Source organism: Alnus glutinosa, chromosome 2 (assembly GCF_958979055.1).
Source record: "Alnus glutinosa chromosome 2, dhAlnGlut1.1, whole genome shotgun sequence".
NCBI lineage: Eukaryota > Viridiplantae > Streptophyta > Magnoliopsida > Fagales > Betulaceae > Alnus > Alnus glutinosa.
The window spans coordinates 39,022,153-39,035,426 of record NC_084887.1 but is presented as its reverse complement, the minus strand read 5'-3'; the positions used below and the strand labels follow the sequence as shown (position 1 = coordinate 39,035,426).

The 13,274-nt window shown below is 39.0% G+C and overlaps 3 protein-coding genes across 3 annotated transcripts; 2 read left to right on the top strand and 1 right to left on the bottom strand.

Moving 5' to 3' along the window:
* The first annotated feature begins 74 nt into the window (after positions 1 to 74).
* LOC133860100 (syntaxin-22-like) lies at positions 75 to 3,106 on the top strand. Its single transcript, XM_062295755.1, has 7 exons — positions 75 to 521; positions 612 to 705; positions 814 to 959; positions 1,087 to 1,158; positions 1,620 to 1,777; positions 1,874 to 1,974; positions 2,763 to 3,106. The coding sequence occupies exons 1-7, from the start codon at positions 337 to 339 to the stop codon at positions 2,826 to 2,828; spliced, it is 822 nt and encodes a 273-aa protein (XP_062151739.1). The 5' UTR covers positions 75 to 336; the 3' UTR covers positions 2,829 to 3,106.
* A 540-nt stretch (positions 3,107 to 3,646) lies between these two features.
* LOC133860098 (uncharacterized) lies at positions 3,647 to 4,886 on the top strand. Its single transcript, XM_062295754.1, has one exon. The coding sequence runs from the start codon at positions 3,788 to 3,790 to the stop codon at positions 4,712 to 4,714; it is 927 nt and encodes a 308-aa protein (XP_062151738.1). The 5' UTR covers positions 3,647 to 3,787; the 3' UTR covers positions 4,715 to 4,886.
* Positions 4,887 to 6,631: 1,745 nt separating this feature from the next.
* On the bottom strand, positions 6,632 to 9,327 carry LOC133860627 (probable trehalose-phosphate phosphatase J). Its single transcript, XM_062296198.1, has 9 exons — positions 9,214 to 9,327; positions 8,619 to 8,759; positions 8,184 to 8,255; positions 7,958 to 8,083; positions 7,830 to 7,880; positions 7,579 to 7,680; positions 7,414 to 7,491; positions 7,150 to 7,293; positions 6,632 to 6,781 (listed from the first exon to the last, which is right to left on the bottom strand). Exons 1-9 carry the CDS (start codon positions 9,325 to 9,327, stop codon positions 6,632 to 6,634), a joined length of 978 nt encoding a protein of 325 aa, XP_062152182.1.
* Between the last annotated feature and the right edge of the window lie 3,947 nt (positions 9,328 to 13,274).

Here is a 13,274-nt window from a genome sequence, read left to right as displayed (position 1 = left end):
GAATACAAAATTTTGGCCATCTAATTGGAATGGCTTTAGCAGTGCGTTTTCTTGTATACGTCAAGTGATTTCTGATACAAATGTGCTACTTTGGTTGGCCCCTAGTAAACAAAGGAATTAGGAGGATACATGATGGGGTAAATTAGTTACTCTTAAAACTTGTTAATTTAACTTCGCCCGACCAGTGTTTGATCAATTGACCGTAAGGTTTGAGTAATGAGTGGGGAGAGAGAGAAATCCGAGTACTCTTAACTACCAAAATAAAGTCGAATACCCGTCCAACCACTGGGCTAGTCTAGACAGAAGTTACGACCGGCCAAATTCCAAAAAGTTGGAATGAGCTTCCAGGATCTGCAGAGTGGCGGCAAGCCATCATCAGCGGGTGTGGATGTTCGATCGCAGAGCCCATCGCAGGCCGTGGCCGCCGGCATTTTTCAGATCAAAACTGCCGTCGCTGCTTTCCGTCGACTCGTCGATGCCATCGGAACCGCCAAGGACACTCCCGATCAGCGACAGAAGCTGTCTGTATTTCTCTCTCCCTCTCCCTCTCTCTCTCTCTCTCTGCTTTTCTCTTTCCTCTAATTCGCTTCTATGACATTTGAATTTGGCAGCCATAACACGAGGCAGCGGATACTGCAATTGGTCAAAGATACTTCTGCCAAGCTCAAGATCCTGAGCGATTCCGATCGGGACACCTCTGTCATTGTATGCCTCTCTTTCCCACTCTCTCTTCTTGACTCACCTTGAATTTGGATTCTTCCGCTATCCCCGCCCGAAACAACAACTCTCTTATCTTATTTGTATATATGCCAGCCCAGTAAGAAGGTAGAAGATGCCAAGCTTGCCAGAGATTTTCAAACTACGCTGCAAGAATTCCAGAAAGTTCAACAGCTTGCCTCCGAGCGCGAGTCTACTTACTCCCCTGCTGCTGCTGCTCCATCTTCTTCTTTGTCAACAGCGTATTCTATTCTCGTCCCTTTTACATGTTTCCACAAAATTAATAATTATTCCTAATTTCTTATAGTTGCTTTCTTGATTTGCATTACTGAACTTTGGCACCGTCGTGTGTTGTGCGTTTGGGGACAGCTCTGCCTCCGGCGAAGGATTGGCACTCACCGGGGATCAGGACAACCAACCTTTTCTCTTGGACCAGAAGAGGTAACTCTTGTTCGTATCTCAACACTGCATTGAGTTTTCTTCTGCTTCAATGGCCTTTCGTTTTGATTTATTATATCAAGTCCAGCCATATGCTGGTAGAATACAACTTCACCAATCTATATCACGATACTTTAAACCATATGAATCTATAAGACTATGAATTGAATACGTATGGACTGATTGTTAAACTTAAAGTTCAAAAAGAATTTGCATTGCTGAACAATGTTAGCAACCATATTCGTTGTTTTATGCTAGTTCTTGTGGATGGAAGTGGCTTCTATAAACCAAAGCATCCTTAATTTCTCAACCATGGTAATCATCCATCTTCTTGACAAATGTATAATTAGTATTGTTAGATTGGTTCATAGCTTGATTGTATCTACCTAGTGAAGTTTTCTCTCAAGCATGGAAGATTGGAAGAATCTTTGTCCACAATCAACTTTCTTAACAAAAATGTGCAGGCAGGAGTTGCTTCTATTGGATAATGAACTTTCCTTCAATGAGGCCATGATTGAGGAAAGGGAACAGGGTATTAGAGAAGTACAAGAGCAAATTGGACAAGCAAATGAAATATTCAAGGACCTTGCTGTTCTTGTTCATGAGCAGGGAGTGGTTATTGGTAAGCTGCCCACTACACAGAAGACGAATTATTCTTGTTGCCATCCATGGATATTTCTGCCCCGTTTTCATTTTCTAATATCTTTTGTTACAACAGACGACATTCAATCCAACGTTGGTGGTTCCTCTGCTGCAACAACTCAAGCTCGAGTTCAGCTAGCTAAGGCTTCAAAAAGTGCAAAATCCAAGTCCTCATGGGTAAGCAGCACATCAACACTATTAAGCTCAAGCATTAAAAGCCAATTTTTGGATTGCCACACATTTGGGGAAGTTGGCTTTGTGGATATGAGTTTGTTAGCTGTAGTAGAAGTATTATTTTTCATACTGAGAAAGAAAACTTTTGAAGCCTTGTATTCTAGATTTGAACTTCAGTTCATAGTCATACAATATCCACATGCATTTTCCATATGGCATGAGATGCCCCGAAACTTCGTGTGCATGGACAACCAAACTGGAAGAATAATAGGGTTAAATTGAAGACATATGGTGGGTTCTATAGTTCTTGTAGGTCAGCCGATGATCAGGAAATGGGAGAGAAATTTTCTGCTCTTGCATCCTTAGCAAGGCAATCAGACTTCAGAGTATCCAATCCCATCCCTCTGGGGCTGTCCTATATTCATCAACTGGTTATGATTGGAAAACATGTCAATGTTACACCTGAGTGCAGTGGTGGTCTTAATTAAGTTTTAGAGTTTGTGAAAACTGCATGAGCAGTGTCATGTCGTTACCAAGATAGTAGTATTGAGAACCCAAAGGAGGATATACTAGAGAGAGTTCTATAATCAAACACCCGTAATTGTACATCATGAGTACATTATAGTATGACTTGAAGATATGCTTATTGAGATTCTTACAGGCATCATGTAACCTAATAATTGTAGGTAAAGTCTGACCAATTTTCATTAAGAATATGATAGTTATGTCTAACTTTAATATTTCCTTCAAAGACATTGTGGATAACACTGTTTTGGTCTGTTACTTGACAGTGTTGGTGGGTGATTGTAATAGTTGTGATAGCGCTGGTCATCTTTCTGCTCGTCCTTATCGTGTAGCGCATAAGTCCATATGGATGCTGCTTTGTGTGCTCTGCAGGATTATATTTTTGAGTTGTTGTACGTAAATGTTTATTTATGTAATTTCCACGGCTCACCTATATTTGCCGTTGATGTCAACATGTATTAGAGTGGAATACTGTTTTTTGTATTTTTTTTCCGGCCATCTTGTGGTTGAGGCTTTTTATTTTTTGTTGTTTACTTTTTTGGTGGAGAGAAAAGGGCCCTGGCTACTGGCTAGTGCACCTCTTTTATATTTGTGTTTGTGGGTTTCATTACTACGGGAGTCTTTTGTTTTCATATCATATGCATGTATTTGCCAGAAAAAAGTTGATGTTATTGTCTTTTAAAGTTGAATGTATATTCTGGGCGCAATCAAAAGCTAAATGGCACAGCATGATCGGTGATTGGTTTCATTTATAAGGAAGGTGTTGATGCTTTCTTCACTTGACACGGCGCTCTAAAGAGCTTTGCAATCTGGCACGAATCCATCACGCAAAGCTTTGGCGAAATTCTTGGTTGCTGCTCCATAGATCCTTCCTTCTCTGAAAACCCCGAACAGCGTCCCTTGCTATAATATACTCTTTGGTGCTGGAATTAAGCTTGGAGGAACAAAATTAAGCTTTTCCAGCCACCTTGGAGGACCCAAATTGTTAACATTTATGGAATTAAGTTGGATAAAGCGTAGCAATGTTCGGATTGGCCAACTTGGTTATGTCCAATGATGGGTACCCAAATGAGAGAGAAATTGATTCTGAGACGTGCAGAGTTGGATCGATGGGTTGTAATTGGGAAGAATAAAATAAGATGGATGGGCCAAGAGCTGAGGAGCAGTCTCTATTTGCGGGCCGGCCTCTCTCTCAATTCTCATGGGAAGATGCATTTAACTGAGGACAACGACGCTTGATAGTTGCTTGTATTGTATACAAATCAACTCCGTGTCTGTTCACCCGTTGAAAATGGCAGGCCTTGGGTACGAGATATTCGCGTCGTCGGCGTTGGTGTCGCTGGGGTTCTACCACCTCATCAGCACCACCCGCAACTACCTGAAATCCCCACAGTCCTACTCCGCAAAACCCTTCCATCCCTTGACGCTCGCCTCGTCCTCGCATTTCCTCAAACACCTTGAGCTCTACCTGCTCATCCTCTGCCTCCTGATCGCCTTCGCCCACCAACTCCTCGTGTCCTTCGACCCCGACCCTCTCCTCAAGGGTCATACCCCCGTCCACCGCCTCACCTCTCTTCAGTCCGCCGCCGTCTTCTTCCTTTTCCTCCTCCTCTCCCTCTCCCTCCTCCTCTCCGACTCACACTCCGCCCTCCTCCCCCTCCCCTCTGATCTCCTCTTCGCCCTCGCCTCTGGTCTCTTCTTCCTCCAATACTCCGTCTCCTCCTCCGCCGCCTCCGTCCAGACCTCCGATCTCCAGGCTAGGTGCGACTCCATCTCTGCCCGCGTCTCCGCCCTCGCCGCCCTGCTCTGCCTCCTCCTCGCCTGCCGCCCCAAACTCTTCGTCGCCGATGTCTGCCTCGGCGCCGCCATGTGCTTGCAGGGGCTCTGGGTGCTCCAGACCGGCCTCTCCCTCTACGTGGACGCCTTCATCCCCGAGGGCTGTCACCGGCTGCTGGACGTGGTGAGCGGCGTGGAGGGCTCCACCAAGTGCGAGCTCGAGGATTCCAAGTTGAGGGCCGTGGCGATTTTGGATCTGGTCTTCCTGGTTCACGTCATGTTCGTGCTGCTCATCGTCGTGGTCACCTACGCTGCTGTGGCCAAGACCCTTGGCATCCGGAGATCGCTTGGGTCGTACCAGGCCTTGCCCACCACCGCCTCTCTGGCGGATAACAACAACAATCATATTCAGATGAAAGCTTTGACTGGCACCCAGGCTTGAATCCCTTCACTCCTCCTTGTCTACTCCTATTACGACAGTTGATCTGCATAGAGTTGTTATGTATGTGAATACAGTCTCTTTTTGTTTCAATATATTTGTCCTGACTGTTTATTTTACTATTAGCTAAATCATTCTCTAGATTCATTGATTACTTGCACCGGTAATTCCTTCTCTTGCTGTCCATTCTGTTGTGTTTGTTTGTTGATCTTTCAATGCTTCTGTATTTCTCTCTTGGTGATACATAGGCCAACCCTGATTGCCATAATATTTCTGACCTAGCGTTGAGAATCTGCATCTCTATTTTCAAACTTCATGTTTTGAGTGGCAGCCCGTTGGGGCTACAAAGGGGTTTTGAAGAATGTAAATAGCATTCTGGGGTGATGTATTATGTTGGAGGCTGGGAGCTTTCAGTTACGAAGACATGGTTGTTTTAAAGATTCCCAATAATTTTGGTAGAGAAAATCTCCATCTTGCTGAGAGATTTACCAGCATCATCCATATCTATTGGTTGGTCTGACTCTTTTAAATGCCAATGCATCTTCGAGTGATTTTGTTTTTTGTACTGTTGCGGGTTGAATTTCATACATTACTTGTTGATTTAATCTTCATTGTGCTCACCCAAATGCTTGATGAAGGTGCCGCACAGACCTGTCTTACCATTCCTCTCGATATATGGTTGCATTCTTTGTTATAATCGTCAAATTCCCCCATAATAAACAGGGCCTCTTATGGCATTTCCTTGTTTTTGCATCAATTTTAAGTTGAGAGATGCTGCTATGAATGGCTTTCATCAGTCGTCTTTCTTGTGAATGAGTGCACCATCTGAACTTTCCCTCCCTGATGGACAAAGTAGATTAATTCTTTATCAAATGCATTCTTCATCTTAAAGTTAATGCCACTGCTCTATTTTTTGTTTTATGACTCATCCCTTTTAGCATCATGAGCCATTTCTTTGTGCATGGTTGGGTTATTGTCAATGATCATCAAATCCTTGATTCTTTTGGTTCCTCTCAGAACTCCTGATGGCACATCACAACTTTCTGAGGTATATGAATACACATACTATTGTAGATTTCTTCATCATGAATATCAAGAGGATTCATGTGTGATAATTATTGTCATTTTAACCTTCTGGCATTGTTGCGAATGGACTGACTTCAGAGAAACCTATTAAGTGTAGGGGTTGATTTTACTTTAAATTTGCCGTATCCCTATAGATTAGTCCCTCTCTTTTGTAGGTAAAAGGATGTAGTGAGGCCTCGGTTTCTCATCCTCTGGTCCTTAATTAGTGTCCCACCCAATGCAGACATAAGATAGATTGGTCAACCAAAGCATAATTATTTTCTTAAAAGCATATTTGTAATGAATGTTCTTGGAGACCCCTTTTTTATGATCTCAGTAGTTGCACTGACACGGAACACATCAACAGAACTGTTCTTACATAGAATAAAGAAGCTTCTTCAATGATGTAAACTCAAGACCGTCTCTTTAGTTTCCTAACAAATCAAATTTCTTGGGTACCTCTGGACTGGTGGATTCCGAATTCTCAGTGGATTCTAGCCCTTTCTCGTAGGTTCCACAACCTCTTCTTCCGAACATTTATTACTTATCAAAAAAAACAAATCAAATTTCAAACTTAGAGCATCTCTTTAGTTCCCACATCAACTTAATAGGTTAGATTATGAGTAGGCCGTAAAGCTAAATTGTCCCAACCAATTACCAAATGACATTTATGAGCTCTCCACGTATGGAAGATTTGAAGTTGTTGGAAGCTGACTCAAGTTCCTATTCTGACTTGGTTGCTTATTTGAATTTGCTTAGTGTAGAAGGAGAGGATTTTCTCTGCCAAATAAGTAAATTTGGTTTAAAAGTTGTTGGCTCGTGTGAGTTAAGAGATATAATGGCATTTGGATAAGCTTAGTCCGAAGAAGAGCTTCTTCTCCACCCCGTAAGCTTTGTCAAAAAATCCATGACCTCCGTTGTATCACGCAAGGAGAATGAAGCATCCGTCCTTTTTGGCTTGGAAGAGACGACGATAGGAAAGCCCCTCCCAAGTTTCTTTATAAACTGCAAGCATTCGTATACAAATAATAACATTAGCATTGGCCCTATTTACATGCATAATTTTATTTTATTTTTTTTATTTTTTCAGGATCTCTTGATTTTCCTAATCCGAATCACAAGCGATTATGACAGGGAATGAGAGAGAGGTGCAGGATCCACTAATCCCAAGCAGGTGCATCCTGCACCACCTCAGGCTGCTAGGAAGATAGGATTTGCATCTGCCCTTTCTCATTCTCCACCCGAATTATGCAATTCTGATAAAAAAAAAAAAAAAAAAAAAAAAAAAAATCAGAGATGCTTGTGTTTTTTTCCCCTCTAATTGGGTTCAATCGTTATACGGATGCGACAATCATATGATGATCCCATATCACCTTAAAGGCATCCTCATCCGTTGCGTCATCTCCTATATATAGTGGGAGGACATAGTCATTTTGGGTATCAAGCCCAAAAGTGTTTAGTAAATAGCCCAAAGCATCGCCTTTGTTCCAATCAATATTTGGGCGTATTTCCACTACCTGCTCAACAAAACTTCACAAAATGAGTGGATATGAATTGGAAAAGATAATTATTTAGAACTCTCATAACAATCAAATGCAAACCCAAAAAAAAGAAGGATCAATCCTTAGCGTATATACCTTTTTAGCCCCTCCCGTGCGAAACTCCGGATAAGATTTGATGACAGAGTCTACTATCTTCTTAACATTGTCAACATTCTGCAATAAAAAAGAAGTATTCTTAGCATCAAAGAAACTCTGAGAATTACTTTTCTATGTTTGATTTGGAAACCATCAAAGTTTTACCTCCTCATCTACACATCGGAAGTGTACGGAGATGCAGAACTTGTTGTCCTCAATCATGGCACCTTTTATGCCTTTGGTATTTTCTTGTAGTTTCTCCTTTATCTGCAAGAGACACCTGAAACGTTTAGAGCTAGAAGAAGATGAAGGATGCATTAATTATAGAGACATTTTCATCATCATTCTATTACATGGTATTTTAGAGACACTAAGCAATTCAATAGTAGATTTGATTACACAACATCTTTAATTACCTTCTGTAGCTTATCCAAGAATTTCTTGGCAGCGTAGAAGTTGATAAAACCCTGCAAAGATAGAAATATATATAAGGCAAGAGTTGTTGTTATTCAGCGCAAAATAGTAGAGGTTAATGAGAGAGTACCTGTTCATCAGCAATGAGAGTTTGATCCTGAGGCTCTTTGTATTTTAAGAATCCTGATGGGATTGATATATGCATCCCATGACTTCCAGCATAGCAGAGATCCTTTAGTTTTACAAATTCAACAGCCTAAAAGCAAAGAAATATACACGGATTCAATCAGCTCAAAGACGTACACCATACGTACGTACAGTACTTTATATAAAAGGTGGTGTATGAGTAGTAATACCTTATCCCTGGACCTTCCGGTGACAATTGCAGTAGGGAAACATTTAGCAGCTTCATCTACTGCTGACCGCATCTGCAAGTCGCCCATAATTCTCTTACTAACTAGTATATACTAATGTAGCAACAAAGCACAAATTATATTGTTCACTTTGTAAAAATAGCAAAAAGCTCAAAAACTTATATATATATATATATATATATATATATATATATATATATATATATATATATATATAAGAATCTCTTGTATTATTGGCTATCCGAATTGCACGTACGTAATTTGGCAGCTTCGACATAAAGGCGGGTTGCAGTGCCAATTTGTCTCGATGTATGGGTTACTTAACCCTTACTCAAAATTGCGTGCAATTTAGACATTCAATTATAGGGTTTTGATATGTGAATTTAATTTCGGCCTCGTCAATTATGAAATTTTTACCTCTTCAGTCATGAAGGCCTTCTCAGGATCATTGATAATTGGCGAGAGAGTTCCATCATAATCCAAAAATACAACTATTTGTTTTCCCTCAGCTATCTTCATCATTTGTTCAAAAGTGTGTAACGCAGATGGATGTTTTGTCTGCAAGCAATCAAAAAAAAAAAAGTCAAATAGAGATGCAATATTACTTTATGCATGAAAGAAAGGACATAATTATGCATAAAATTTGCGCAATTTGACGTCCATAAAAACATAGTTTTACTTGCATGATGAAATTAGGGATTAAAAAAATAAGATTGATGATGGCATGATTATATGGGGATCTCATACAATCATGTGAGAGGTTGTTCAGGCTCTACCTATTCGGGCAATCTGAGCAGGTAGGCTCGAATTGCCTAAACAACCTCTCACATGAAACTGTCCATTACATATATAGACAGCGTCATTGCATTGGATCCAGGTCCTGCATAATCTAACTCAATACAGTACAAACAAAAATATGACTCACATGACCATATATATATACAGCAATGTACCATATTTACATGCCAAAAGAAAACATGTTACTGCAAACATGTTAGAAGTGTAAGCCTACCAGCCATTCACTATATGTAACCACACTTGCATCTTCTTTGTCGTCGAATTCTCTTTTAAAGATGGGTTTTGGGTTCAAAGTCCGTTGAGGAGGCTGCGAATATACTTGACCCATTCTTTGTCCTGTCTACTAGAAACTGTTACAGAAACAATGTAATTGACAATTAGCATAATTTGAAAAGGCAACATTATCGATCACTAATATATATATATATATATATATATATATATATATATATATATATATATATATATATGTGGCTGAAGTTCATATATGCTGTATAATTATTCAAAAAGAAAATGACCCACAATGAAAGCAATTGCATTAATCTATCGGTAATTACATTATAGCTAGTGCCAAAAGTTCACAAATCTTAGCTTCAAAATAAAGTTTTTTTTTTCTCCTCTAGATCATGAAAAGCAAGAAAGTAGCAATCAAAATTAATATAATAAAGGCCCCAAAATTTTGACAAGTTGATGGGCATTCCAGCCAAAAAAAGAAAAATCATATCTTCAATTTGTTGTGAAAAACTAATTGAATTGGGTTGGGGACTTGGGGAGATCGAGCACAATGTGCATAAATTGCTTTTGTAAGACAAACGCGTGAGGTGTGGCTTCTTTTTGAATATATGTGCGGGAGAGAGACATTGAAAACAAAAAAGAAAGAGGACCCCTACCCCACTCAAGAAGAAAGCAAAGCTTGAAAAGAAGAAAACAGCCTTTTAATTTGTTGATATTTGGAGTATTAATTGAAGTATATTACGAGAGAGAGAGAGAGAGAGAGAGAGAGAGAGAGAGAGAGAGAAGCCTACTATAGATGAATGGAGTGGCCGGGAGTGGGCTATTATAATTTGAAAAAAGAAAGGCTAAAAATCACAATTTTTTATTTTATAATTATCTTATAATGTTGATACGATCGTCTCAATTAATCATTAAACATTTTATTAATATTGTATATATAATCCCAATCGATTCGGCCACTTAATTTCGTGTTCTTACGATATGTCAGTGCATTTTCTTCTAAAAGCACTTCACATGCATGTATCAAACTCTAGCTCTAAATCTTTGTGTATTTCATTTAATTAAATATTCTTCTTTATTATTTCCTTTTTTTTTTTTCTCCCTCTTTTCAGCAATCAGCATGCATAATAAATTTACACCATATACAAATAATAGTTTGTCTGAAATCTGAAAATAACTTGGTGAAAGTAACTGTTTGTGCTTGTGTTGTTGTTGGTAGTACTGTTAATTAATTAATTAATTAATTAATTAATTAGTTAATTAGAAAGGGACACGCACACTAATTAATGACACCATATATGTAGAGAGACCCGGTGAATGCCAACAATTACATCGATCTGTTTTTCTCTTTAATTAAAGTACAAACATAAACCATATGATCATCTGTAAGCTAGCTAGCTAGTAACTTAATTAAGTCACCTTCCCATCTGAAATGCCCATGCATGCGGCTATAATGAACATCTGCAAAATCATCCACAATATCAAATTGCTTTCTCCTTTGAACTCGACGACTCGATCTGTAGGGATGATGTTTGAACTGCTTGTTTGTAGCAGCAGCAGCAGCAGCCTGCATTTTGTTTTCTGGAAGATCTGAAATAATTAATTAAGGTTGTCGTACATGTACTTGATGAAGCTGGTATGTGTGCACTTGAATCGATCCGAGTCGTTCATCCAGGGAAGGGACACCTCTATTCAATTCCAGGAGGCAAATCCAGATTATCAAATTGGGATTGCATACGTACGGCCCATATTGTCAACCCCTAGCTAGACAACCAAGCTAGCTAGCTAGCTTATTTTTGTTTTCCCTTTGCTGTCCATGTCAACCTAAACAACAAGATTGCTCCGTACGTGAGCATGTACTCATGATCATCAACTATTGCATCAAATAATTAAGCAAAGAAACTAAGCATGTCCACTGTACGTAGTTATCAACTCAGGAGATCAGGGAAATAAACCAACCCGGCAAATGCATGTTTATTCTGCCAAGAACGTACGTACATGAGTATGTGTAAAAGCAACAGCTAGCCCGACGATGCGTGTCACGTGCACATGCATGAGAGAGAGAGAGAGAGAGAGAGAGAGAGAGAGAGAGAGAGAGTTCCAACATGTAAGAAACAAAATGATAAGTGGAAAACATGCTAGCGCGCTATTTAATTTTGGTTTATCAACCTAGCTAGCTAGCTCATTGATTATAATTTATCACTACCCCTTTCTACGGGAAAAAATTAATTGATTTTAGAAAGTACGGCTTTGGAGTAGCAAAGGGCATTTGAATGCTTATAACCCATCCTTCATAGGAAACACAGCGGCCTTCTCAGCAACCAAACAAAATTAAAACTTAGAAAATGCATGTGAATTATCAGAATCACCCAAGCAAATTAACGACAAAAACCCATAAAATTTCAAACAGTCACAGATAGATCATACCCAACAACCAATTCCTTTTTAAATTAACAATCTTAACGAACCCAACAAAGAAGACAAACCCAAACTCACTATTCCAAAGCACAGTATATATATATATATATGTGTGTGTGTGTGTGTGTCTGTGTGTGTGTGTTAAGTTTCTCAACCAAACAATCAAATTCCATCTAATTATCAAAAACCCATCAATTAATTAAAAGCCCAAATTAAAATTAACCAAGAAATTAAAGAAAACAAAAAGACTACCTCGTTTTGTTTAAGTTTCTTGGTGATCAAAGTCTGGGGAGTTTCAGAGGCGTTACCCTCCATGTCCAGATCGAGACGGAGAGAAGGAAACTGGAGATGACAGAAAAATTAAGTTTAAGCAAAACCTACTGAGTTTGTCGTCAGTTTACTGGGAGATGGAGAAGAAATCGATCTCACGGATAGAGCTTCTAGTGGCGTCCTGCATGCGGTGTTGGTGAAGTAGCCGATCGAGAGAGAGCGCACGCGAAGAGGGATAGCAAAAATCTGGTGGCACAGGCGAGCTCACTGGAGAGGATATTTTAAGGAGCTACCTACAATTTACAATTTCGTTTCGTTAAGAAGCTGTAAGAATGCTCCAAGAGTTTCTGGTGTCGTGCTTATAATTATAATTATGTCCGTTCAAACTTTTTGACATTCCCACTTGTCTTTTTCTTTTTCTTTTTTTGTCGCTAATTACCAAAAAAGAAACTACTGTCAGTTTGTGGAAACTGAAAGTGGAAACTGGAAGTACGGACGAACCCTTTATATATATATATATATTTAATTAGGGTCTTCTACAATTCGGACAGCCCACATAGATAGGAAGCTAGGGCCTAGGGTCATGGGTTCCACCTGTTTCAGATAATTTGGGGTGTTAGGCCCAGGCCCACGTAATTAAACATATAAGCTAGCTAGTGTTCAACCATATGCTACTTTGCATGGAACAATTAATGCCTGGTTGGTCTTCTATATATGGCCGTAGAGAAGAGCAGGCCGGCTTAATTAGTTTCCTTTTTAATTAGAAACTAGCAAGTTTTCCATACCCGTAGAAGGGTAGGCTTAATTAATTAATTTCTTTTGGTAATACCTAGTCTTCTAGTCATATAGGTCTAGCTCTTTAATTATTACTTAACCCACAATTAAGAAAAACATGCTAATTTAATTTCTGAAAAATTAATTTAATTTAACCCAATCTTCATTGGGGGATGCATCTAACAATTGAAACTTGGGAGAATTTTTTATTTTTATTTGGTAGTCACCATCTAATATATATATATATATATATATATATATATATATATATATATATATTAATTATCACAAGAAGATAAAAAAAAAAAAAAATAGTTGGTTGGATGATCTTGCATATTTAGACCAATTCAGCCCTTAATTATTAAGTATCAAACAAAATAATATATCAAAGTGATATGATGAAATGTTTGATTAATAGGCCAGGTTTATAGTATTAATTACAAATGCACTTTTATTTGATATGTGGCATGTTCCAAATGATTTATAATATTCATTGCTCCATTTTGCATGTTTTCTTCTTTGTTGGTTTTGCTAAGTAATTTTGTTGTGACATGTGACTCCTGTGTGCATGAGTGAGGG